Raw genomic sequence first — 24206 nt, 5'->3', positions numbered from 1 at the left:
ATTGACTGCTCCAAGCCTGGGGCGTTAGGGGGTTCAGGACCTAGAAAACGGCAAACCTGCCCAACCGTCTAACATGCCGGCTCCCTGCCAGGACCACGGTTCCCACCCTGGGAGAACCCGGGCTAAGGAACCTGCCAACTTCTGGGGGCTGCAGTGTGTGGGGCCCTGGTGTGTGGCTCGCGGACAGGAGGCATCTCCCGGGAAGGCGGCGAGGTGTCAGGCCATCCGAGTGGGCGCTTCTTGCGGGCAGGCGCTCCAGCAGCGGCTCCTGCGGGCGGGCGCCGGGCCGGGCTCGGGCCTCTCGCTGGAAGGAACGCACGTGCTGCCCCGAGCGCTGCTGCGGCCCCGGTTCGGGGGAGGGCGGCCAGCTTCCCGGCCCGAACCCCGCGGCGGCTCCGTGGCTGCGGCTGCGGCTGCGGCTGAGGGGCGGGCCCAGGTCCCGGCCGCGCCGCCCGCCCCATGTGACCCGGTCCGGCGCGGTATCGCCTCCTCCCGGGGCGGCGGCGGCGGCTTCGGCTCCGGCTCCGCGGCGGTCCGGCCCCGCGGCCGCTCATGGGCAGCCAGGGCCGCTCGGGCTCCCCCGGGAACGGCGGGCCGGGCGAGGGCGAGGCCGGGGAGGCGCGGAAGCCGCAGGAAGGCAGGGCCGCGAGGGAGAAGCGGAGGAAGGGGAAGGCGAGAGCGGGCGGCGGGCCGGGCGGAAGAGGAAGCGGCGCGGAGGGGAAGCCGGCGCCGCGGGACGCGCAGGCGGCGGCGGCGGCGGGGCCGGGAGCGAGCGCAGGCCCGGGGGCGGCCGCGGCGGGCGGCGGCCGCGAGGAGGCCGGAGCGGGCAGGGCCGTGAGGGGCGCGGAGCGGAGCGCAGGGCCGGCCGAGGAGGCCGCGGGAAGGGACGATGGGCCGGAGCGGGGGCTCCGGGCGGGGCGGCGCGAGGACGCGGGGCCGGAGGGAGCGCAGGGGCCCGGGGGAGAGGCCGGGGGCCGCCTCGCGGGGGCCGGGGCGGAGGCCGAGGAGGAGGAGGCGGCCGGCCGCCCCGCCGCGGGGCCCGCGCTCTGGCGCCTGCCCGAGGAGCTGCTGCTGCTCATCTGCTCCTACCTGGACGCGCGCGCGCTCGGCCGCCTGGCGCAGGTGTGCCGCTGGCTGCGCCGCTTCACCGGCTGCGACCTGCTGTGGCGCCGCATCGCGCGGGCCTCGCTCAACTCCGGCTTCACGCGGCTCGGCACCGACCTGTAAGCGCCCCTCCCGCCGCCCGCGCCCCGCCGCCCGGCCGCGGCGTCCGGGGGGCGGGGCGCCGCGGCCTGGCCGGCCGGGGCCGTGTTTCCCCCCGCCCCCCCCCCCCGAACCCCGAACCCCTAACCCTAACCCTTGTCCTCTCGGGGGGCGTCCCGTCCGAAGAAGCCCCCCGAGAGCGCCCTCCCGGTGGTCGGCCCTCACCTGGGCCGCGGGGAGCCTCCCGCAGCGGTTAGTGGTCTCCTCACGGCGCCTCGGCCCCGGGCCCGGCGGGTCTGCGGCTTCGGAGGCCTCGCTCACGCCCAGGCCACCGGGTGGTCCACCAGAAGGTTTCGTGGACAGCCATCCTCTCACCCTCCTCTAAACGTGGTCGGGCCCCAGGGCCCAGATAAAACCGAGCGGGGAGAGGAGGGCTCACACCTGAGAAGGCGCCGGGCCGGGGTCAGCCAGGGCTGATGACTCCCAGAGGGGCCGCGCATGGCAGGAGGCAGGAGGCTGGTACCCGGTGGGCTATCTGTGAAGGCATGGCATTGCAGTTCGGCTTGTTCTTGGCAGGGTCTGAGCCCTCTGAGAGAACAACTTAAGCTATTCAATAGAAGGGAAACCATGTATGGACATGAGGGGGGTGGGGGGGAGGTGGGAGTAAAGTTTTCAGATTGCACCCAACTCCATCCAGTTTGGGTTTAAAAAAAAAAGTACTAATACAGTATTAACACCAAAGAAAGTCGTTTTGAAACATAAAAAGCTGTCATGCCACCACCTCTAGACAACTGTTCATTTAAAAAAAAATTTCCAGTTGCACACTTCTCCCTCTTTCTGATTCTAACAGAATAGGTACGTAACAAAGGTTTGTAAGCTGCACCATAAGGAGATTGAAAGCATTCCTCTAACGTTGAGTGTTTATGTTATGCCCAACTTTTCGCTATTATAGATAACAATGCAGTGAATAACTTAATGTATGTTTGGTAGCAGCTTTATTGAACTATAAGTCACATTCCATATATCTCTGAATTGGTTACTTAGGATAAATTCTCAAGATTGGCATTATGGAATCAGAGGTTGGTTTGTAACGGTATATCAAGGCACAGTGGCACCAGCCATGAATGATTAAGCCAATTTTATGTGAGAATTTTAAAACTCTGCTATTTTGGGGCACATAATGGTATCTCAAAGTTTTGTTATTTTTGCATTTCTTTTACCACTGACCAGGATAAATATTTACCCATGTGTTTGTTTCACCCATAAGCTTGTTCCAAGTCATTGCCCATTTACTATTGGAGTCTTGATGTTTTTCTTATAAATTTGGAATCCTGTGGGTCGTAGTTATTAGGCTTTGGTTATCTTTGGTTCAAGTATTTCCCCCAATTCTTATACTTTAATGTTTTTAGCTTATAGAATTTTTACACTTAAATACAGGGATGGGCAAAGACTGGGTTACAGTTACTTTGCTACAGAATGGAAAATAATACAATAATTAATAGCAATACAAGAATAAATTGATTCATGTATTCACAACTGTAAACCTACTTTTGTCTACCCCTGTATATCAGAATCTGTCAGTCTTTTGTGGTTTATTTTCTCCCAAATCTGAGAAATTTATAACTCCTCTACAGACCTGTTAAATCTTCTCTTTGAATAGCTACTTGTTTTCTTATAATTTGACTTTTTAAATTGATTTTAGAGAGAGAGAGGAAGAGAGAAACATCAGTGTGAGAGTGGAATATCAACTGGTTGCCTCCCACATGCACCCCAACTGGGAATTGAACCCATAACCTGGGCATGTGCCTTTACCGGGAATGGAATTGGCAACCTTTTGGTGCACAGGATGATACTCCAACCAGCTGAGCCACACCAGCCAGGGCTGTTATAATTTGATCTTTAAAAATAGTTAGCATGCCAAAACAGGTTTGGCTCAGTGGATAGAGCGTTGGCCTGCGGACTGAAGGATCCCTGGTTCGATTCTGGTCAAGGGCATGTGCCTTGGTTGAGGGCACATCCCCAGTGGGTGGTGTGCAGGAGGCAGCTGGTTGATGATTCTCTCTCATCGATGTTTCTAGCTCTCTATCCCTCTCTCTTCCTCTCTGTAAAAAATCAATAAAATATATTAAAAAAAATAGTTAACACTTTCATCAATATCACTTGTGTGCAAGGGGTTGACAGTTCAACTCTTATTGGCTAAATGGTTACCTAGATATCACTATACCTTTTGTTGAATAATTCTTGTCTTTCCCTTTGTTTTAGAAAGCTTATTTTGTCAAATATTAATGTACACATGCATACATCTATACACATACATATGTGTACTTATTGTAAAGGTGTATATATATGATCTATATCTAACTCTACATTTTGTTCTACTGATATATTTTTTCATTTCCACACTATATTAAATGTTATTTTTTGATAGGGTCTGATATCTGTTAGGATTAGATTATCCTTGTTGTTGTTTTTTTTGGTGTGTGTGACAATCTCTACTTCCACTCAACCACCCAAGCAAAAATAAATTCTGTGCCTTTGCAAAGTTTTTGTGGTTTTCACTTAAAAGTTCCCACATACCTTTTATTATATTTATTCCTAACTATTCCTAAATATTTTGTGCATTTTGTTTTTATTATGAATAATCTCTTCAGTATGTTTTCTAGTTGGGTATTATTAATCATGTACAAGATTAATCTTTTATAAATTTTGGTCATTTGTTTAGCTTTTATTCTAGTTCGATTTTATTGTCGATGAGTATGATTATCTGGGGTTTTGAAGGTTGTAGTCTTGTTTCCTTTATTTCTTATAAGAAAAGCTTTCAGAGAATGTATAGTTGACATAAAAGAAGTTGGCTAAAATGATTGGAACTCAAGCCAGGCAAAGCAAAGTTTTGCTTTCTCTTCTTATAGAGATGGAGTGAATGAATGAAAGAATTTTTTTTCAAGTGTTTTAAAAGAGAATGGGAATGAGTGTGCATTCTATAAGCAATAATAACAAAACGAAAGTGTGTTTACATTATAAATCTATAGTGCTTTGAGACTACAAAGTGATATGGCTTTATTACCTATTAGGCCTCTTTGTTTTGATTTCTTGCCTGTGCCCTAGGATGAGATATCTCCAAACTTCTAGGGAAGCTGTTTTAGCACAGCACTTGATAGAGCAAGGTCACTGTTTTCTGAGCTGCGAGGAGGAGTTTGTATTAGAGCAGGTGGAGCCGGTGTTGACCAGTGTGGTCTGACTCTGGACAGCTGCAGAGACGTGATGAGCTACCAAGAGAGGTAGTTGCATCCCCCCTGGAGGGCGATGGCAGGCACCCATTCCTCTTAGGGCATCAGGGCGCCAGGGCCCACAGTTCAGTGAGAGCATGGCTGCTTGGGTAGTGGTAGGGCTGTAGTTCATGCTTTGGGCTAATTAATTGCCACTTGGACCGTGGATACCTTTTCATAAGTGACACAAAACTTCATTTTATCAGAAATGTAACCTTGACCTCACAGCATCAGAGTTTTAGCATCTATAAAGAATAGGAATGCCATACCTAGGAAAATGAGGCTTAAGTGTGTGAGTGCTACAGTGTTCAGCACATAGTAGGCACTCAACAAATTGTAAAGTAGAACTTCTATAATTGCTTGGCTTCTCCTCTAGTCAATATGTATGTGGCAGTGGTCGGCAAACTGCGGCTCGGTTGACTAGTGAGTTTGCCGACCACTGGTATATGGCAAAAGTGGAGATGCGGCTTGAAGGCAGGAGGGAAAACACAGGCTGCTTACTTAATGCCTCTCACCTGTCCTCGGTGTTTTTGGAATCATAACAGCAGAACCCGTGGGCTTCGGGTCTGCACTCCCGGCCGGAGAGCTCTCCATTCCCTGAAACACAAACTGCCAAGGTTTACTGACCTTCCGGCCCAGGGCAAGTCCCATTCAGTGTGGCTGCTCCAGCTGATCAGAGCTTTGTTGTTGTGAGTAAGATGAACTGCTTTGGTTCCTTGTGGTTTGTTAATGGTCTTATACTTGTGCTTGAAGGCATTTTGGCCACTTTTAAACCACAAACAAATAATTTGCTTCCCTTTAGGCCTCTTACCCAAACAGTGAACACTGGTAGGTATCCTGAGGGGTTTTTTTTTCTTCTTTTTTCTCCTAGCAGACACACAGACGGCATGAGTCGGTCATCTGGCTTAAACTCAGTTTTGTTTGAAAGCTTTATGAAGCCTGGGGAAATAGAAATATCTTTAATATAAAAATCAAGGAAATGTTTCATATAGCAATCTTTTATGTTTTCCCAAGCTAACCCAGTTCTGTCTTCAAAAACAAAATAGTGAAATTTAACTCTGCCAGTTTATAACGTTGGCTAAATGCAAGTAGTTAGTGTGACAGGTGGGAGAACAGAGATGCTATCTGCAGATATTCCGATGCTGAAAATTAACAAGAGCAAAGAAAGGAAAGAAAAAGTATATATGTGTATGTACTAGTAAACCTATTAAAAAAAATACTTCTACTAGTCTTATATGAAAGAAAACCTACTTACAACTCCTCCCAAATTAAGTCCTATATGTTTTCAACCTTGAATTTTATTTTCAGTATCCTTTGAGCAATACCTGGGTCCTCTTGCATTTACCTGTGATAGATTTGCCTGGAACTAACAATAGGTGTTTGGGGAGTGAGGCTCTGAGGTGTTTGCCCTGGCATGTACATTCATTCCTCAGACAGGGTCTGGTGGGCTGGGAGCACTTTGAGGCTGGAGAACTGGGGTATCTATTTCAGTGATGATTAACGTGCAGAGTGGCGAGATGGACACAGATAAGCAGAGTGTGTTTGTTTGTTTTAAAATGATTGCACCTAAGAGCATTTTTTTTTTTGGCCCAGAAAGCGTAAAGTTTCCTTTCCTAGCTCTGAACAGAGAAGGCACTGCTGACTGGTTACATTTAATGCCTAAAACAAATATCAACTTAAAGCAGCTTTGCTTTCTCCTTCACCTTTCTGCCTTACCTAGGGAGAACTTACTTGTTCTCCAGTTCATTGCAAGGTTTTGTATACAGGGCTGGGCAAAAGTGTGTGTACAGTTGTGAGTATGCTGAAACACCGTCTATTCTTGTATTTATTTATTATTATGTTATGATGTGTTGTATTAACTGTAAACCTACTTTTGCCCACCCCTGTATGGATGTTATTAATTTTCAGTCGTTTTGGAAAAGGCTTATTTTTAATGGTTCTGTGAGTTAATAAAACTCGAGTTCAGTTACATGCTTATAAAATAAATAAAACAATACACCTGTGGAAGCAGGAAATGGTCTAGTGCAGTCAGTACCTCCAAATGCAAACTGGAAGAATGGAAGGGGCTTTTTCCTCCAAGACCAGGAGAATATAGAAGCTGCTTCTATCCTTTCCAGTCTTATAAAACTTGAAGAGGAGGGGATGGATTTGCTAGCTTTGAAGGCAGAAACATGGAGAAACCTAGAGTCCTCACAATCTGCAAGATGAGCAATTCCTATTGGTATATTTGAAGATATTGCAGCACTCCATACTTTTAATTTTCTGTGTCTAACACCTTCACCTGAGGTAAAAACTTGTGCTTGAGCTGCTGAAGTCAAACTGACCGAGAGGTTACTGAGGAAACATACAGAGTTAAATAACACTGAACTGTTTTTGAGTGTTTGACATGGAAAAGAATTACCTTTGTGTAAATTTTGGAGATTTTACTGAACCTTAACTCTGGGTTGACTCTGGCATTGGATACATTTCTGGTCCCAACTCATAGCCCTGGCACAGGGAGGAGCTCAGGTGGACTTTCCTTGAGGCCAGGCTCCAGTAAGTTTTGAAAATTGAAGATGAAGTAAACTGTTAGAAAAATGAGAAAGTTGAGTTTTGAATTTTCAGTAAAAATTGGCCTACCCACGACTTTGATTCTTAGAAACAGATTTTTGTTAATCTCCAGAATTTATGTTAGGTGTGTCAACCGTCAGGCGAGGTTGAGAATCCAAAGATCTGGTTTATTCTTTCTACTCAGCAGTCTTGCTCTGGTCTGACCAGGATTCAGCTGGAACTGCAGTTGTAATTTGTAGAAGCAAGACTGGTTGGGCTAATTAAGGATTTTCTGAATCCTGAATCATGTAAATGCTTGAACTGTATCTAAAACTGAGTGTGAGACTATCTGGAGAAAGAATTTATTTCTTGTTAGTGGTTTGGCCACCTTCTCTCGATGTTGAGTCAGTTCTTCATTACTATATTCAAACTGTCCACATTGCCCGCGGGGGTCTGGGCCACCCAATGGGCCCTGTGCCCGCCCCTCTTTAGCCCACAATTAACGGCCAGTACATTCTTTCTTCTTCTCCTTCGTTTTGGTATTTGACATGAGTTCAAATTGCTGAGAAAGGTGACAACTGTGAAATGAAGACAGGGCTTGGAGACACCTTAAAAAATACATGCAAAGGCCACTAAATGACAAGAGCAGACTGCCAGGCTCTTTCAAAACATCACCACGTCTGTTGACTTTCCATTCCTTGTCCGCAGCACAAAATTGGAGGTCAAAGAATCATAGGAGTTAGAGATGGAAAAGACATTTGGGGTCAGCCAGTTCATCCCTCCGCCTTCTCCTGCCCCTGATTCCAAATCATTCCTTACATTATATTTCTCCTCCAGCTCTTGTACAGTTTTCACGGTCTTCACTCAGCCCCGGCTGTCGCCTTTGGGGAATGGTGCTGGAGGCTCTGTCCAGTTTCCCCTCGGCGAAGAGAGAGATTGCTTCTGCCCCCAGTTGACATTCGTGAACTTCTTTGTTGGTGGTCTCGGCGGAGAGGCTGAGGCTAACGGGCAGTCTCTCTGCTGCCTGGTGACGGGCTTTTCTAGACAGAAAAGTGCATACGGTGTATGATGATGGCGGGGAAGGGGAAGGGGTTAGGGTACAGTGTAGCCATTGCTGAATTGGTTCCTAGACTTTTGTTTTTCAAGGCTCTTGACCTGAAAAGGGGTGTGTGTGTGTGTGTGTGTGTGTGTGTGTGTGTGTACTAGATATTGGGGAGGTGGACAGAGATAAGAAATTACACTGAAGAAGAGTTTGATAAGAATTCTACCTTGCAAATGGATGGGTTAAACAAACAAATTAAAAAACAACAATTAGTCCTGTGAAGTAGTAGAGGATTGTTTCAAGGAATACATGTGAGGGAAGAAAGTGGTTGGTGGCTTACTGTACAAGAGGGTTTAGCTTAGAGTCAAGTTGAGAAGAACAGGTGGGCTGGAGGTGGGTGTTTTGCACGAGGGGACACTGCATTTGGTGGGTCTCCCCTTGTTTTAAGTAGCAGAGAGAGAGAAGCCGTATGTTTACGGGCTGCGTGGTTTGGCAGGGAGAATGGTCATTTTTAGAGGCAGCTTTGGAAGGTTACCCCAGCTCCCCCTCTTGCTCTAGCAGCTGTTGGAAGCAGTCTGAAGAGGGTATTATATTTCTTCTGGTAACTCTGCCAAGAATGAGAGGAAATCCACAATCTGTGGGCTTTGGGGGGAGGGGGGATGGGGATGGGGTGGCAGGTGATGGGACAGGGAAATGAAATTGTTTTATAATAAATATGTTGAGATACTGTTCCTGGAAAGCTGTTTCACTGAAAGGAATATTTCCCCTGCCGACTAGCTCTGTAATGGGTTCCGCCAGTACTTCTTTTTCTTCTCTGTAGCCCCCATGCTGCTTTGAATTTTTGTTTAGAAAGTCCATATTGAAAAGGTGGATCAAGATTCAGATACGGGTGGTGTGTGTGTGTGCTAAGAGAGGCCTTCCTCTAGGAGTTATTAAAGGAGAACTGCTCATTCATCACTTACCTTGGCTGTAGTTTGACTTTATCATAATGGCCTAGGAACTGGAGATATAAAAACTTTCTGGGTAGTATCTAGTTCATGTTCTCTCCATCCCTTCATCCTAGGCTGGAAGGCACCAGGGGTTTTGAAACGTGGCCACTAGGGCTAAGAATCCGCTTTGGTGATTAATATGGAACACAGTTATAAGATTAAAGACTATGAGATAACCCCGAGAAGCAGAGGAGTGTATTCCTCTCACATTTCAGAGGGGGAGTCCAAGGAAGAGTCATTTTGAAGGTAGAATAAAGCTCAGGTCAGGTTTCACTTGGAAGATGGTCTATTCTAAAGACATAGTAGCATCTTTCTTGCTGTTGTTTATTCTCAAAAAGTGCTAGATTAGCCTTGTATTGTGGGATTCTTGAAAATTGATTCTGTGATCAAATGAGTGTGGGAAATGCTATGTTCCACATCCCCTCTTTTGGGGATTCACAGTGCCTATTGATAAATTAAAGACATTGAGATGTCCTGTGATAGAGGCCCATTTATTGCCCAGAATGTTTTTATTATAAAATTCTTTTTTTCACGGATCAATATTTCTTAACCTCTTGCAGAACATGCATACTGGTCAAGTGTCCTACAAATACGGAACTTGACCAACAGCAGGAGGAAATGAATGTGAATGTGAACATGACCATAAATCCTAAGCTCACTGAAGGAATCAGGGTCATGCCCAGTGCTTCTAAAACTGCTCTGGACAGCTTTGACATGTGGGTGTCACATTAAGATACCTTATCTGCTCAGATTCCTCCCGTGAAGCCTGTCTAGCATACGAATTTGGAAGCCTTGGTTGGATTCCTGAAGATGTGCTGTATCACACATTTTTAGGAAGGACCTGTGGAGCTTGAAGGAAGTATGTCCAGGCACCTGAAAATCTATAGCTATCGTTAAAGCTGACTTGCCAAAGAGAAACTGTACTTTTGAGAACTTGTTTAAGCAGTTTCTATCCAAATACCTATTATATTAGGACCATGGTTCTCACCTTTTGTGTCTAAGTCATACTTTTGTGTATGATGCTAGAATTTTTGATAGTACATTAAAAAATTAAAAGGTGAATGTCTTTTTTTAAAAGCAAGTTTTAGAAAGTTGAAAAACTAATTTATATATATATATTTGTTCACCTTCTGGTGTGTTCCTGTTTGAGTAGAACTATTACTGCCCTGACCTTGTTCTCTTAAAATATACTTTGAGGTAAAGTTTATATCTCGTCCTCTGAATATGCAATCTTCCTCTTTTTTGCAGCAACTATGTCAAGAGTAAAAACTGTGGCTCAGTGGTGTGTCTCACAGAAAACTTTATAAAAGTGTGGCTCCTTCGTGAATGAAAATAAATTCTATAAATTGTTTAAAATTTGATGGCACACTTATTCAGGGTTCCTGGTATACCACTGGTTGAGATCCACTTTTAGAAGTACTAAGAGGTTTAAGACTTGATCCTCTGGAATTTATGACTGTATTGGACGAACAAGATATACAGCTGTGAAACGCTAACAAGCCTAGGTTTATGATAACATGAGAGGGGTAGGAATGTTTGCAGGGGTTAGTGAAGTAGAGGCTTAAGCTGGATCGTGAAGACGGGTGAATTTGACTAGTGCCCAGAGGAGGGAAGGAGGCATTTGTCAAGGAGAAAGGTAGGCTGGTGCTGGCAGTGTAGGAGAAGGTGCGGGCATAGTTATAAATGTGGAAGAGACGGGCTTGTGTAGTGGGGAGCCGTGGGAGGCGAGGTTGAATGAGGAGCGGGAGTTGTCATCTGGAGGCCTTTCACGGGAGATGAGGTGCTCCGTGCTCTGAGTGTGGTTCTGTCCTCATGCTGCGTGTCCCCTCAGTGCCACTCCACCTTGCATGTTTGTGTTACTCCCTGACCAAAAGAGTAAGCAATTTAACACAATATAATGATTTTTCATTGATTTTTTTTTAAAACCTAATTATGGACCTCTGCTGCTGAGGGCTATTGGAGGATTTAGCTTAATGCCAAATATAAAGGAAGAGTTAGAAGTTTCTTGTCTTAGGCTGTTTAAATACTTCTACTTAAAGCCAAATTATTTAGTAGAAGAGCTGGTGGGTACAGGCAGAGTGTGTGTGTGTGTGTGTGTGTGTGTGTGTGTGTGTATGTATGTGTATGGCGGGGGGAAGGGCTCTGCTTTCTGGAGAGTAAGATGATAAAAGAAATCAAGAGCTAGTATTAATTTAAAATTCCAGGCCCCCAAGCATCATTTTGCATAGTCCTGTTTCCCTTCCTTAGCCAAGTGCCCCTTGAGATGGCCTTGTCCATCACTTGTGGACAGATACCCTCCCTTTCTGAATTTTCAAGTCAGCAGGAAGTTATGTTTATGGTAATCATGCCAGTCATGCAGGTGGACAGCTTGGGTGGCATCCAGGGGAGTCCAAGAAGGGGGGTCAAACTTCGAGATAGAGCAGGGAGGGAAATTGATTTGTGATGCAGGAGCTTTCTGATCTTAGGGACCGTGCAGGTTTAAGACCTCTCTAATATATCCACACTTCCCCTCTCCTTTACCCCCCAACCATTTTTCTTCACACTCAGTTTATTTATTTGCTTTTGGTTTGGAGTGTGAGGAGGGGTGAAATGAAAGGGGACTCTAGATAACTGCCTAGATTAATTTCTGTCCCTCTGGACACACTTGTTGCCAAGGTTTTAAGGGGCCCAATAGCTTACTGTGGGTGCATGTTGTGTTGTTTTTGTTTAAAATAGGTCATGTGCCCAGGAATGCAGTCAAACTATAATGGTGACTAAGTGCCGGAAAGCTGAGAAGAGGGGCCCAAGTGGAAAAATGAGCCTGAGGCAAGAGAAGGAGGGCTGGGAAAATGGAAGTTCCAGTGGGCCCATAGGCCAGGTTAGAGATTCCTCCGTGAATTAACAGCCATGCGAGAGGTTTATTTACAGGGCACCGACCATTTTTGGGGGCAGTACCCCCACTTTACATCAATAACTGTGTTGGAGAAACAGCCAACCAGAGAGCATTTCAAGGATGGGAACCAGGGTTCTTATTGAATTCCCAGAGGCAACTGCTCCAGTCTTCTCAGGCACAGGGCCCCACAGGGTAGAAGGGGTACTTGCTTTCAGAGAAAGAAGATTTTTTTTTATTCCTGATTTCCAGGCACTAAAACCAATAAGAACATGAAAATGATTTGTCTAGCTAGGAAACCATCAGAGATGATTGGGGGGGAGGGGGAGGGGGGGGGAAGGGATGAAAAAGCCTGGTTGTTCAATTGCTCTTAACAAAGTGGTGCCATTTCTCACCGAACGCCAACCAGAATGGTTTAGAACAGTGGAGATTTGGTTTGAAGGAGCAGAGCAGTGTTTTGACTGTGGCATTCATAGTGGGAGAGGAAGCCTGCACCTGCTATTTGGTAGCAGCTTCTAAAGTTCAACTTTGAAAGTTTCTTGCTGCTGCGACCAGGCCCTCAGGGCAGTGCTTTGACCCTTAGTAAAATGTCACCAAATTGCAGTTAAGTGACCGGGGAGATGAGAGAAGCGTTGTCCTTAACCCAATTCAGGAGATACACTGATTTATTCCCCCTTGTTTCCTTCCTGTGATGATCCAGAACATTCAATTTTGATTTTATCCCAAAATTGTAAATGATCTTTTTTTATAAATTTAAATTCTTTATTGTTTAAAGTATTACATATGTCTCCTTTCTCCCCATTGACCTCTCCTGAGCTGCTCCCACCCCCCAGCACATGCCCTCATTAAGACTTCAATTCTTTTGGACCATCCTGTTGACTATGTTTTTTTTAAAAATATATTTTTAAAATATATTTTATTGATTTCAGAGAGGAAGGGAGAGAGAGAATCATTGATTGTCTGCCATCTGCATGCCCCCCACTAGGGATCGAACCCACAGTTCAGGCATGTACCCTGACCGGAAACTGTGGCCTCCTAGTTCATAGATTGATGCTCAACTACTGAGCCACCATGGCCAGGCCCTGCTGACTATCTTTTACTGTCCTCAGTTCTCTGTCTAGTTGGTAGTATAGGTTGCTTACTAGTAATGTGAAACCAAGGATCTTAGTCACCCAATGGACTGATTTAGTAATATATTTTAGCTTTAGCATATGTACATTCAAATATTAATCATTCAGCCGGAAAGAGGACTAAGTTTGACATTAGAAGAACAGTTTCTAATAGTTATAATTGGATTAGTAGAAAAACAAATGATGATTGAATTAGCTTTTAGAGGTGGCACCATTAATGGATATTAATCACTACATATATTTATATTCATGTAAAATTAACCTTTTTGTGGTGATTTATAACTTATACTGTTCTTTGTTTTAGTTGTCATCTTTAAAACGCCACAATTGGCCGAGACCGGTTTGGCTCAATGGATAGAGCGTCGGCTTGGGGACTGAAAGGTCCCGGGTTCGATTCCGGTCAAGGGCATGTACCTTGGTTGCGGGCATATCCCCAGTAAGGGGTGTGCAAGAGGCAGCTGATCGATGACTCTCTCTCATTGATGTTTCTAACTCTCAATCTCTCTCCCTTCCTCTCTGTACAAAATCAATAAAATACATTTAAAAATAAATAAATAAATAAAACGCCACAATTGTGTGAAATACTACCCTTTCATAGGCAAAGAAATTGATAACTAGAGAAATTAGATAGCCAGGTTTGGATCCCAGTTTACTAATTCTGCATTCTACACTTTCTCCATAACTTCATTTAATCTACTATTTAAAGGTAAATTGAAAGACCTAACTCTCAATAATTATGTGATATATTTTTTTAAATTGCTCACTTCCTAAAGTACCATCTATTTACCTCTTCTGACCAGTTATTTATGGAGATATAATTTTATGTAGTGTCTCCTCACCTCTACTTTACAAATTTGACTTAGTTTTAAAATTACTATTCCTTGCTACTTTCATTTCCAAAGTATTTTGCAGTCCTCACTTTTATCATTTCTAGTGGCAATATGTTTTATTGTATTAGTATACCATTCTCTCCCACAGGCAGACATTTGGGCTATTTTTAGGTTTTAACTCTAATATACACTGAGAGGCCAGATTATGATCTCTGAACGCATAATAATCTGGCCACTCAGTGTAGACTGACCTCAGAGTTGAGATTTTAAAATAAGGTTTTCTATGTATAAGATTGCATTGTGGGTAGTTAGTTAGAAAGAAGCAGAGGACTTACTAGCTAGAGGCTGGGGCCACTATCTCCTGGTCCCTTGATATATCAAGATTTGCAAGCTTTCCCTATATATAAGTACACTGAGTGGCCACATTATTATGTGTTCAGAGATCATCATAATCTGGTCACTCAGTGTATAGCTGCAACTATAAATATCTTCATAAAATATATTTTTCTTTTGAATTTTGTCTTTGTGCTGCAGTGCCCATAGTGGGAATGCTGGGTCAGAAGCTGTCATTTAACAACTTTTCTTCATAGAATTCCTTTCTGAAAAGTTGTATCAGCATGCTGCTAGCAGTGCATAGCCAAACCCAAATCCTTCTGTCAGACCAAAGGTAGTGTGGTTTTTCCACTTAATATATGTGAGGTGGTACTTTTAATAGTTGTTTTTAAATTTTATTATTTATTTTTAATAATTGTTTTAATGTGCATTTCTGTGAACTATTACTGTTGTGGATGTTTCCCTAGTGTTTTATTATGTGAACACTGTGTGACTTATCTGCTTTTGGATATGGATGACAGAGTATTGGAGACAGTGTGTTACACAGTCCCTTAAAACTTTTAGGTAGTATAACCGAAACTGGTTTGGCTCAGTGGATAGAGTGTCGGTCTGCGGACTGGAAGGTCCCAGGTTCGATTCCGGTTAAGAGCATATACATTGGTTTCGGGCACATCCCCGGTGGAGGGTGTGCAGGAGGCAGCTGGTCTATGTTTCTCTCTCATTGATTTTTCTAGCTCTCTATCCCTCTCCCTTCCTCTCTGTAAAACAATAAAATATATTTTAAAAAACCAAAAAAACTTTTAAGCATAAAACTTTTACCTATGGAATTAACTGTTAATTTTCCCTACTATGCTGCTTTTATTTTAATCTCTTTTTTCTTCTGTTCAGTATTTAAACTACTTTTAGTTAAACTATTTTAAATTCACTTTCATTTTGGGGGAGTTTATTGTGATATGAAATGATAATCTAAATCAGTTTTTGCTTTACCGATAAGCAGTTTTATAAACAGATTTTATGTTTAGGTCTGTGATCTATTTTGAATTAATTTTTCCTTATGGTGTGAGGTAGGGGTCAGAGTTCATTTTTTCCTGTATGGATAGCCTGTGCTTCCAACACTGTTTGTCATCCTTTCTCTATTAAATTGCTTTAGCATCACTATAGACACTTTAAAGGAAAAGCTGTTCTCCTTGAATTTCTTAGTTATCCTAGCATGGAGAGAGAAGAGTTACGTATTCCTTTCTTGTCTCCTAGCCCCTTCACTTGTATCCATATATATTCTGGATATTCCTGAGTCCTGACTTGTAAGCCCATGGAATTTTCTCTGGTTGGCAATGAGTTGTAGTGACTGAATTGTCTGTTTTGTCTGCACACAGGATGGCCAGTATACCAGTAAAAGAACGAGTGAAGGTGTCTCAAAACTGGAGGTTGGGGCGCTGCCGAGAGGGGATTCTGTTGAAGTGGAGATGCAGGTAAGTAGCCTTTTGACTATTAAAGCCACCTGGGACAGAAAAGCATACTGGGAAGTGAAAAATCTGGTCCTGGCTGGAGTTGAGTAGCCTTTCTTGGGTAGGTGGCCCTGGTGATCCTTTAAATATCAGAGGGACAATTTTTTCACATCAAAAGGATTACAGAAATGGTATTTTTACAAATTCTGTATTGTTATGATTATAAAAACAATAAATGTTTATTGTAGAAATTTGAAAAAAAAATAGAAAAGTTTAAAGAAGAAAATAAAACTTAACTTATAATCCTACCACTCAGAGGTAACCATTGTTAATGTATCTCATCAAAAGAAATAAATGAAGCCAACATTTCAACGCATCTTGTTTTACAATGATTTTTCTTTAAATCTTCTATTCTAGGAAGTTACACTTTTACTACTGGCTTCTTATAGTTCTTTCCCCTACTTTATTAAAAAGCAAAATAGAATCTAAAGGCTTGTGTATATATATATGTGACAGGAGGCAGAGCTCAGAAAAAGTGCTAGGAGATTTAAATAATGGCCTCGAAACTACCAATGCCACAGATTTTATGCTTTATCATAATAACTTATATAATAACTTTTCAAAGTTATTACATGACTTTCTACCAAAAAAAGTGCTCTTTGTTGATTGTTGGAATGAATAGGGAATATCATGATTGCTCATCTATACCTGTACTGATAGATATAAGTCAGGCTTTTTCATCTGATGACCCTTTCTCTCTTGTGTCCAGTTTCCACTGGTTTTATTGACATCGGCTGCTGTGAATTAATGTGATAGTGGCGATGGTAAAGAAACTAGGGGAGAAATGTGGATTTTTATGATGAAGGACTTTACCCGTTGCTTCCCACTTTTGTCTTTTTTTTTTTTTTTTTTTTTTAATAAGTTTTTATTTTTCATATTATTACAAATGTTCCTTCCCCCCCCCCCCCACCATTGCTCTCCTCCACCAGGTTCCCACCCCACCCTCTGCCCTTTCCCCTCTCCCCATTGTCCTCATCCATAGGTGCACAGTTTATGTTCAGTCTCTTCCCACGCCCCCCTCTCCCCTTTTCCCCAAGAATCGTCAGTTCACTCCCCTTCCATACCTCTGATTCTATTATATTCAACAGTTAATATTGTTCATCAGATTTTTTTAATTTCCTTGGTTTTTAGATTCACTTGTTGATAATTACGTATTTGTTGTTCATAATTTTTATCTTTGTTTACTTTCTCTTCTGAAAGAACCCCCTTCAGCAATTCATATAATTCTGGTTTGGTGGTGATGAACTCCTTTAGCTTTTTTTTATTAGTGAAGCTCTTTATCTGGCCTTCGATTCTGAGTGATAGCTTCGCTGGGTAGCTTATTTTTGGCTGTAGGTTCTTGCTATTCATCACCTTGTATATTTCTTGCCATTCCCTTCTGGCCTGCATGGTTTCTGTTGAGAAGTCAGCTGACAATCGTATAGGTGCTCCTTTATAAGTTACTACCTTCTTTGCTCTTGCTTCTTTTAATATTCTCTCTTTATCTTTTGCTCTTGGAATTTTAATAATGATGTGTCTCGGTGAGGTCCTCTTTGGATTCCTTTTGTTTGGAGTTCTGTGCACTTCCTGGACTTGTAAGTCAAATTCTTTCACCAGGTGGGGGAAGTTTTCTGTCACTATTTCTTTCAGTATGTTTTCGATATCTTGCTCTCTCTCATCTTCTGGAACCCCCATAATTCTGATGTTGGTTCGCTTGAAGTTGTCCCAGAGGTTTCTTACATTATCTTCAATTTTCTGGATTCTCTTGCCTTCTAGCTTCTGTGGAGGAGTGTCTTCTGGCTCTTTATGTTCCAAATCTTTGACTTGCTTCTTGCGATCTTCCCTTCTGTTTTTAGGACTCTGTAGAATATTTTTTATTTCAGACAATGTATTCTTTATTTCTTGTTGTTCCCTTATCATTTCTTGATGGTCTCTTTTCATATCCTCATAGGCCTTATCCATCTTTTTTAGGAAATTCTTGAAAAACCTTATAAGCGTAGATTTGAACTCTATATCCAGACGCTTTTTGTCCTCCATTTCTTTCGTTTGTGATCTATTTTGTTGTCGCATTTCGCAGTTACAGATGGGACGGGATTTCAGGGTGGAGCCTGCAGCTTTGGCTTCCGTCAGCCCCGCCCTATGCGGGTCCTTCAGTGCTCACTGCCGGCGCCTCTGAGAGAAAGGTGCCCTCGATTTTCGCCTGCTGCCAAACAGTCTATGCTCTCCCCCAATGAGCCCGGTATTGGGGTTCAGTTCAGTTGGAAGTGGAGTTGGAGGTGGCGTTCACAGCAGTCTGAAGCCCCAGTCTCCTTCCCGTCAGGGCAATCCCGCGGCACAGCCGACCGTCCCTTCTCTGGGGGCAGTGTGCGCGCCTCCGGGACCTCCTTTCTCCGCTACCCCGGGGTTCCGACTTACAGCCCAGCTCCCTATGGCTGAGCCTGAGTCCCCGGGGTCTGGCCCAGAACGGGGGTTCAGAGCAGTCAGGGGCCCAGCACAGTCGGAGTTTTCTCTCCTTCCCGCTTGGGAACGCCCGCCAGGCACTCGGCCTCCCTCCTCTCTGGCTCCGTCCTCTCCGCGCGCGCTGCGTGTCTCCGTACCTTGGGCTTTTACAGCTCCTCCGTGCTTCCTTCTGGTTTTCTCCTTGCTTCTTGTTGTAAGATTTCCAGTCAGTCGACTTTCCTGTAGTTCTGGGTAATGTCCATTTTATATTTTAGTTGTATTTTATTAAAATTGTTGTGTGCGGCTGCGGCTAGTTGCCTACCCGAGCAGCCATCTTGGATTCTCCCCACTTTTGTCTTTTAATACCATAAAGTAGAGTTTATTTCTCTATCAAGGTTTTGTCCCTGGCATTTTTATTTTTATTATTATTTTTGGCTGGCTTAAAGCAGTTTGGCAAATAAACACACAAAACAGTTACCAGGCTGCCCTGGGATTCTCCACTGTTCACCTGGCATGAACCTGGTTTCTTGTCCTAGGCAATGGCTGTTTACCAGATGGCTCTTAACTTGAATTTCAAACCCCTCTGCTTGCTGCCCACTTGAGTGTGCCACACACTCATGCAAGGGGATGCTGAAGAGGAATGTGCATAACGAGTGAGAATGCAGGCATCTATACACACTCTACACATGTTCCATATAATATATGCACCCACTTGTAAAAACCTCACAAGCAGAAACTCAGTTATTACAAAGTCCAAGCTGCATTTAATGGCCCGTCAAGTCAATTTGCAGAACTTTTCCACATTCCCATGACGCCTGTATTAAGGAGTCTGGGGAAGAAACCCAGCCCAGTTTGCTCAGACAGGCTTGGCAGGGAGAGATGGTGTCTGTAAATGGGGATGAATCAGCTGTCCCTATGCTTTGCTTGGGGCCTGGTGGCTCCAGAATCCCTAGGTAGAGTGGGGCAGGCTGCTGGGATGTCTACCTTGGGAAAGGGGCTTAGACCCCACAGAGACCTGGTGTCTGGCAGAGCCTCTTTCTTCTTAAATCTCACTCTGTGCCATGGGACTCGTCTCTGGCTTCTACCTTTGCTCTTTTTTTTTTTTTTTTATTGTTTAAAATTTTACATATGTCTCCTTTTTCCCCTCTACCTTTCTTCTTGCCAGATTGTAGAGGGAATCTTTAACTCTGTGGATTTATTTTATCAGCTGCCTATGAGAGCTATTTCTCCGTAGTCCCTGTAGTAAACTGCCCTAGGGACTGTGTTTTTCCATTGCTACTCTTACACTGGGTCCTCTCATACATTTAGAAATGTAGATGTCCCCTGTGAAGATCTAGGTATCTAATCAGTACATTATTCGCATCCTTTCCTATATGACTTTATTCCTTTCACTCATGCTAGTAAGTGAGATGGGAAGGGAATTTTCCTGGGATCACTCTTCTTCTTTCTCTATCATACCCTAACCAGTCTACTGGGAAAGAGATATGTATGGGAGACTTGGAACCTTGAAACTTAGCAAATCATAGAGGATACAGAATGAAAAAATTTACTTAGTGTGGAAGGCTTCTTTTTGTCCCTCCCCACCCCTCAATCATTGCATCTTCTAAGCTCTGCCTACCCAGTAATTTTAAGTTGTAAGCATTCTCCAACTAAAAGTGATATTTAATTGGTCCTTTAATTCTCACTTTCTTAGATAATCTGAAGATGATTAGGTCAACACAAAATTCAATCACTCTAGTTTTCTGAAGGTACCCTAAGGTCATTTTGAAGAAGGGGAGAGCAAGGGATAGACTTAGCCTTGCAAGTCATCCTTGCTAAGTTGGGGATCAGTCAGCCTCTCCAAAGCTTGGAGTTAGGTTTTCATTCTGTATCTTGATGATCCTTAAATTTTGTTTTTTCATCTCTCTAGTCAGATGCCCTGGATGCAGCTAGAGGGTGATTCTCTGTACATATCCCAGGCTAATTTCATCCTGGCCTATAAGTTCCGCCCAGATGGTGCCAGCTTGAACCGTCGGCCCCTGGGAGTCTTTGCTGGGCATGATGAGGACGTTTGCCACTTTGTGTTGGCCAACTCACATATTATCAGTGCAGGAGGGTAAGTGCTACTGGTTTCTCCTTCCAGCCTCAGGATTTTTCAGGGACCATCTGCCTGTCTCTGACTTTTCTGACTCAGCTCCAAAGGGATGAGGAGGAAGTCTAGAAGGAGTAGTTCAAAGCACAGAGATTTACCAATGGCCCTTAATAGTCTTAGCTGGGGAAGGGAAACAGGAAGAGCCTTTAATGGAAAGTGAAGCTGGTCTTGATACTCTCGAGGGGGAAATTTGTTTTGTCTCTCAGCTCTGTTCAGCCCCAAGTGTACTGAAAAGTAAAGGTATCTGGGAGCTCGGAGTGACCTTATTGGACTGAATTGCCTAGAGCTTAGCAAATTTGGATGTCATTGGAGTGTTGGGCTGTTTCTATAGTCTTGTTCTTTTCTTACAGAGAGAATAATTGGTTGTTGGGGTGGGCTCCTTATTTCTCTCGTAGAGATGGAAAGATTGGTGTTCATAAGATTCATAGCACCTTCACCGTCAAGTACTCAGCCCATGAGCAGGAGGTGAACTGTGTGGATTGCAAAGGGGGCATCATTGTGAGTGGCTCCAGGGACAGAACGGCCAAGGTGAGATGGTCACTCCCATATACTGTTATTCCCTCTGTCTATAGGGAGTGGGTGGGAGAGGGTGGATAGGGCCTGAGTCTCAGGATTGGCTGAGAGCTTTGGGTGGGGGCGAGGGAAACAACACAATAAAGGACTCACTTATGTGCCTCTGGCATGCAGCTTGCCATGCCAGGTTGTATCTTTGCCAGCTGGCCTGGGAAAAGAGTGGACAGTGGCTGGGAAACTTGCCACTCACTTGAAATGTGGCGTGAACTCAAAAACAGAGGGCCTGGCCAGCTTTTCCTCCCTGAGCTGAGTTTCCTCAAGTTTGTGGGTTAAGTTCTGACCCCAATATTTTATTTAAAAATCTCCCTCTTTTTACTTGCTCTCTGTTTTGGGAGGTTAATTTTTCACCACCTTGTTTATAAGCAATCAGGCTGATAATTAAAATGTGTTTTTGCTGCTCCTCTGGAGAGGGATGAGGTCAGTAAGCAGCAGAAAGATGACAAGAGAAGGGTGTTATTTGTTGCGTCATTGCCAAATTGCCTGGTCTACAGTCAGACATCTGCCAAGTCCCAACAGAATGAGACTGATAAGTAGTGTGCCCTCTGCTTTGTGGACTCAGCTCATCCACATTTGGGTCAAATAGGCTCCCACCCATGAGATAGAGAACTTTCTGCGTTTCTGTGTCCAGCAGCCCTAGGCAAGGCCCACACATGCCTGGTCCTTTGGGGCTGCCATGGGAACTTTACTGACAGTTCAGTTGGTGGTGCAGGAGGCCTGATAGTATCTTGCTTGTCTGTTTCCCAGCATCTAGAGACTTTGTAGTGCTAACAGGAGCAAAATACTTGTCCATGTCAGCAAATGGGTCTCTAAGGCATAAAGGGAGAGGACTCAAGAGAGGGAAATTTTAGTCTTTACTCACTAACTTTTCTGTCTCTGAGTATCCTCTGGTGACTGACTACTCCTTCATGGAAAAATGTCAGTAATTTATATAAAAAGAAGAGCTAAATATGTTCTTTTCTATTTGGGGAAGTTTCTCCTTCCTTTGCTGTTTTCTTCCTCTCGCTTTGTATTCTGTCAAAGACATGTGCATCAGCACAGGGCGCCTGAAAAATCTAGAAGATTTTGTAAACCAACATGGAAACAGAATTTCCTATTACCTGCTTCCCACTCCTCTGTACTTCACATTTCTGATTGGTCACTTTGTTTGTGCCATTCATTGAAAAGAGATGGCCTTAAGTTGCTGTACTGCTTAGAAGTCAATTTGCATGAAAACCTTTTGTGGTACCTGTGACCTAGATCATCCCATCTCATTGTTGTATCTTCTTGTCATAGCTTTAAGTTTCCCCTGGTTCTTATTTTTCAGTGACACCTTTTCTATCCTATTTGTTCTGATATCCTGAGCAGTATAAAACTAGGCTTTATCACCATAGCAAGTCGAGGATTGCATACTGTAAGAAATTATATCAATTTTATCTGAGATATTGGGTTAGTTTCACCTTTTAAGTACCAACTCAGCCCTATTTAGTGACTTAGTTTTTAAAAAAAATTGAAATAGGTAATATTGAATTCTAAAATTGTCGCTGCAGTATATCCTCTTTTAAAAAATATATATATATTTTATTGATTTTTTACAGAGAGGAAGAGAGAGGGATAGAGAGTTAGAAACATCGATGAGAGAGAATGATTGATCAGCTGCCTCCTGCACACCCCCCACTGGGGATGTGCCCACAACCAAGGTACATGCCCTTGACCGGAATCAAACCTGGGACCCTTCCATCTGCAGGCCGACGCTCTATCCACTGAGCCAAACTGGTTTCGGCTATCCTCTTTCTTTTGAGAAATTCTTTTAGGTCAGTGACAGAATTCTCCCTCCTGGTTCTTCAACTTCAGAAAGCTAGTCAGCTCTTTGGGGTTCCCTAATGATCTCCAGGCTAGCTCATCTTTTCTGGCTCTCTGGGTGCTGCTTCTGTTTCTTCCTTTCTGATACTGTCTTTGCATTTCACCACCTTCATCTTCCTGACCTATTTCTTTCATTATTACAATTTTTTTTTTTTTTTTATTGATTTCAGATAGGAAGGGAGAGGGGGAGAGAGAGAGAGACAGAAACATCAGAGATGAGAGCGAGTCATTGATCAGCTAACTCCTGTACACCCCTGCAACCTGGGCATGTGCCCTGACCTGGAATCAAACCATGACCTGGGGGCGTTGGTGGTATAGTGGTTAGCATAGCTGCCTTCCAAACCATGATCTGGGTCATAGGTCAGCACTCAACCATTGAACCACACCGGCTGGGCTTCCTAACCCATTTTGATATTACCCACAGTTATTCTTTTATAACTGACTTTCCATTTTCTTTTGGTGGCACTTGCAATTCTACAGCTGCTTCTTCAAACTTCTGATACACCTAAACCTACATAAGAACTATCATGTTTGCCTGTAAACATCTATAGCCTGTTTTGAGGGAGTTCCCTAAATATGTACTGTGTCTTAGGATAGAGGATTGTTTTATTGGGGTGAGGGAAACAAAAACATTTTCTTTGGAAGACTGCTGAGCAAAGAACTGCCCAGAAAGCCCTCTTCCTTTCCCTCCCAACTCTAGTTTCTAACTTCCTGTGACTTAGCTTGTCTTGCTTCTCTGGGCTTTAGTGGGGTGGTCTCATCTTCAGATGTGACAGGATGGTAGCTTATGTTCTTGGTGGGCCTGGGCCAGTACTGACCATCCCTTCATTCCTGCCTTTTTCTCTATTTTATTCATTCTGATATATGTCTATACAAGGCATCAAGGCTCTTCAAAGAGGAGGAAGATATAATCTCTCTCAAGGGGAACTGAGGCATGTGTGCACTATGAAGGTGATCAGAAGTGGCTAAAGGCTGAAGTGTAAGGCTCTAGGGAAAGGGCCAGAAAGTTCAGAGGGTGGAGGGATCACAGCTGGATTGGGAGGGGAGACTTTATGAAGAGGGAACATTTGAACTTGTCTTTTTCTCTTAGTTATTTTTCAATGCATGGGTTTGCTTATTTGATTTGTAACAATACAGGATGTAATCAGGCACTGTACTAAGTACTGTATATTTATTTATTTTTTCATTTTATCTTTTAGGGTAATTTTCTGCTACATAATTATTCTTATAACTAGATGCCCAGTGCACAAATTCTTGCATGGTGGGGTCCGGTTGGCCTGATCCCAAACAGGGTGGATCGGGGCCAGGCCTGTTGGGAGGAGGAGATGGCAGGAGGTTGGCTGGCCGGCCCTCCCCAGTCGACTGATCTGGGCCGAGCCAGCTGGGGGGAAGGGGCTGCAGGCGATTGGCTGGTGGGCCCCACCCCTGATTGGGGTAGGGGGCCTATTGGAGGTGGGTCTGGCCATGGGGAGGGACTGTGGGCAGTGGGCTGGCTGGCCCCCACCCCTAAATGGGGTTGGGGGGCTGATTTGTGGTCAGCAGCTGAAGG

General features: G+C 44.1%; 1 protein-coding gene across 1 annotated transcript in view; it reads left to right on the top strand.

The window, feature by feature from the left end:
• The first annotated feature begins 362 nt into the window (after positions 1–362).
• The window catches only part of FBXW4 (F-box and WD repeat domain containing 4), a 79621-nt gene continuing 55777 nt past the window's right edge, over positions 363–24206 (top strand). The window contains exons 1-4 of the mRNA XM_084903791.1: positions 363–1223; positions 15565–15660; positions 20024–20209; positions 20641–20773. Coding sequence (XP_084759917.1) covers positions 553–1223; positions 15565–15660; positions 20024–20209; positions 20641–20773 — 1086 coding nt within the window. The 5' untranslated portion in view covers positions 363–552. The remainder of the gene's footprint in view (positions 1224–15564; positions 15661–20023; positions 20210–20640; positions 20774–24206) is intronic.

Source organism: Pipistrellus hanaki (genome assembly GCF_964339955.1).
Source record: "Pipistrellus hanaki genome assembly, chromosome: 14".
In the NCBI taxonomy this organism is placed as follows: Eukaryota; Metazoa; Chordata; class Mammalia; order Chiroptera; family Vespertilionidae; genus Pipistrellus; species Pipistrellus hanaki.
The sequence above is the reverse complement of the archived record's forward strand: the minus strand, read 5'-3'. Positions and strand labels throughout refer to the sequence as shown.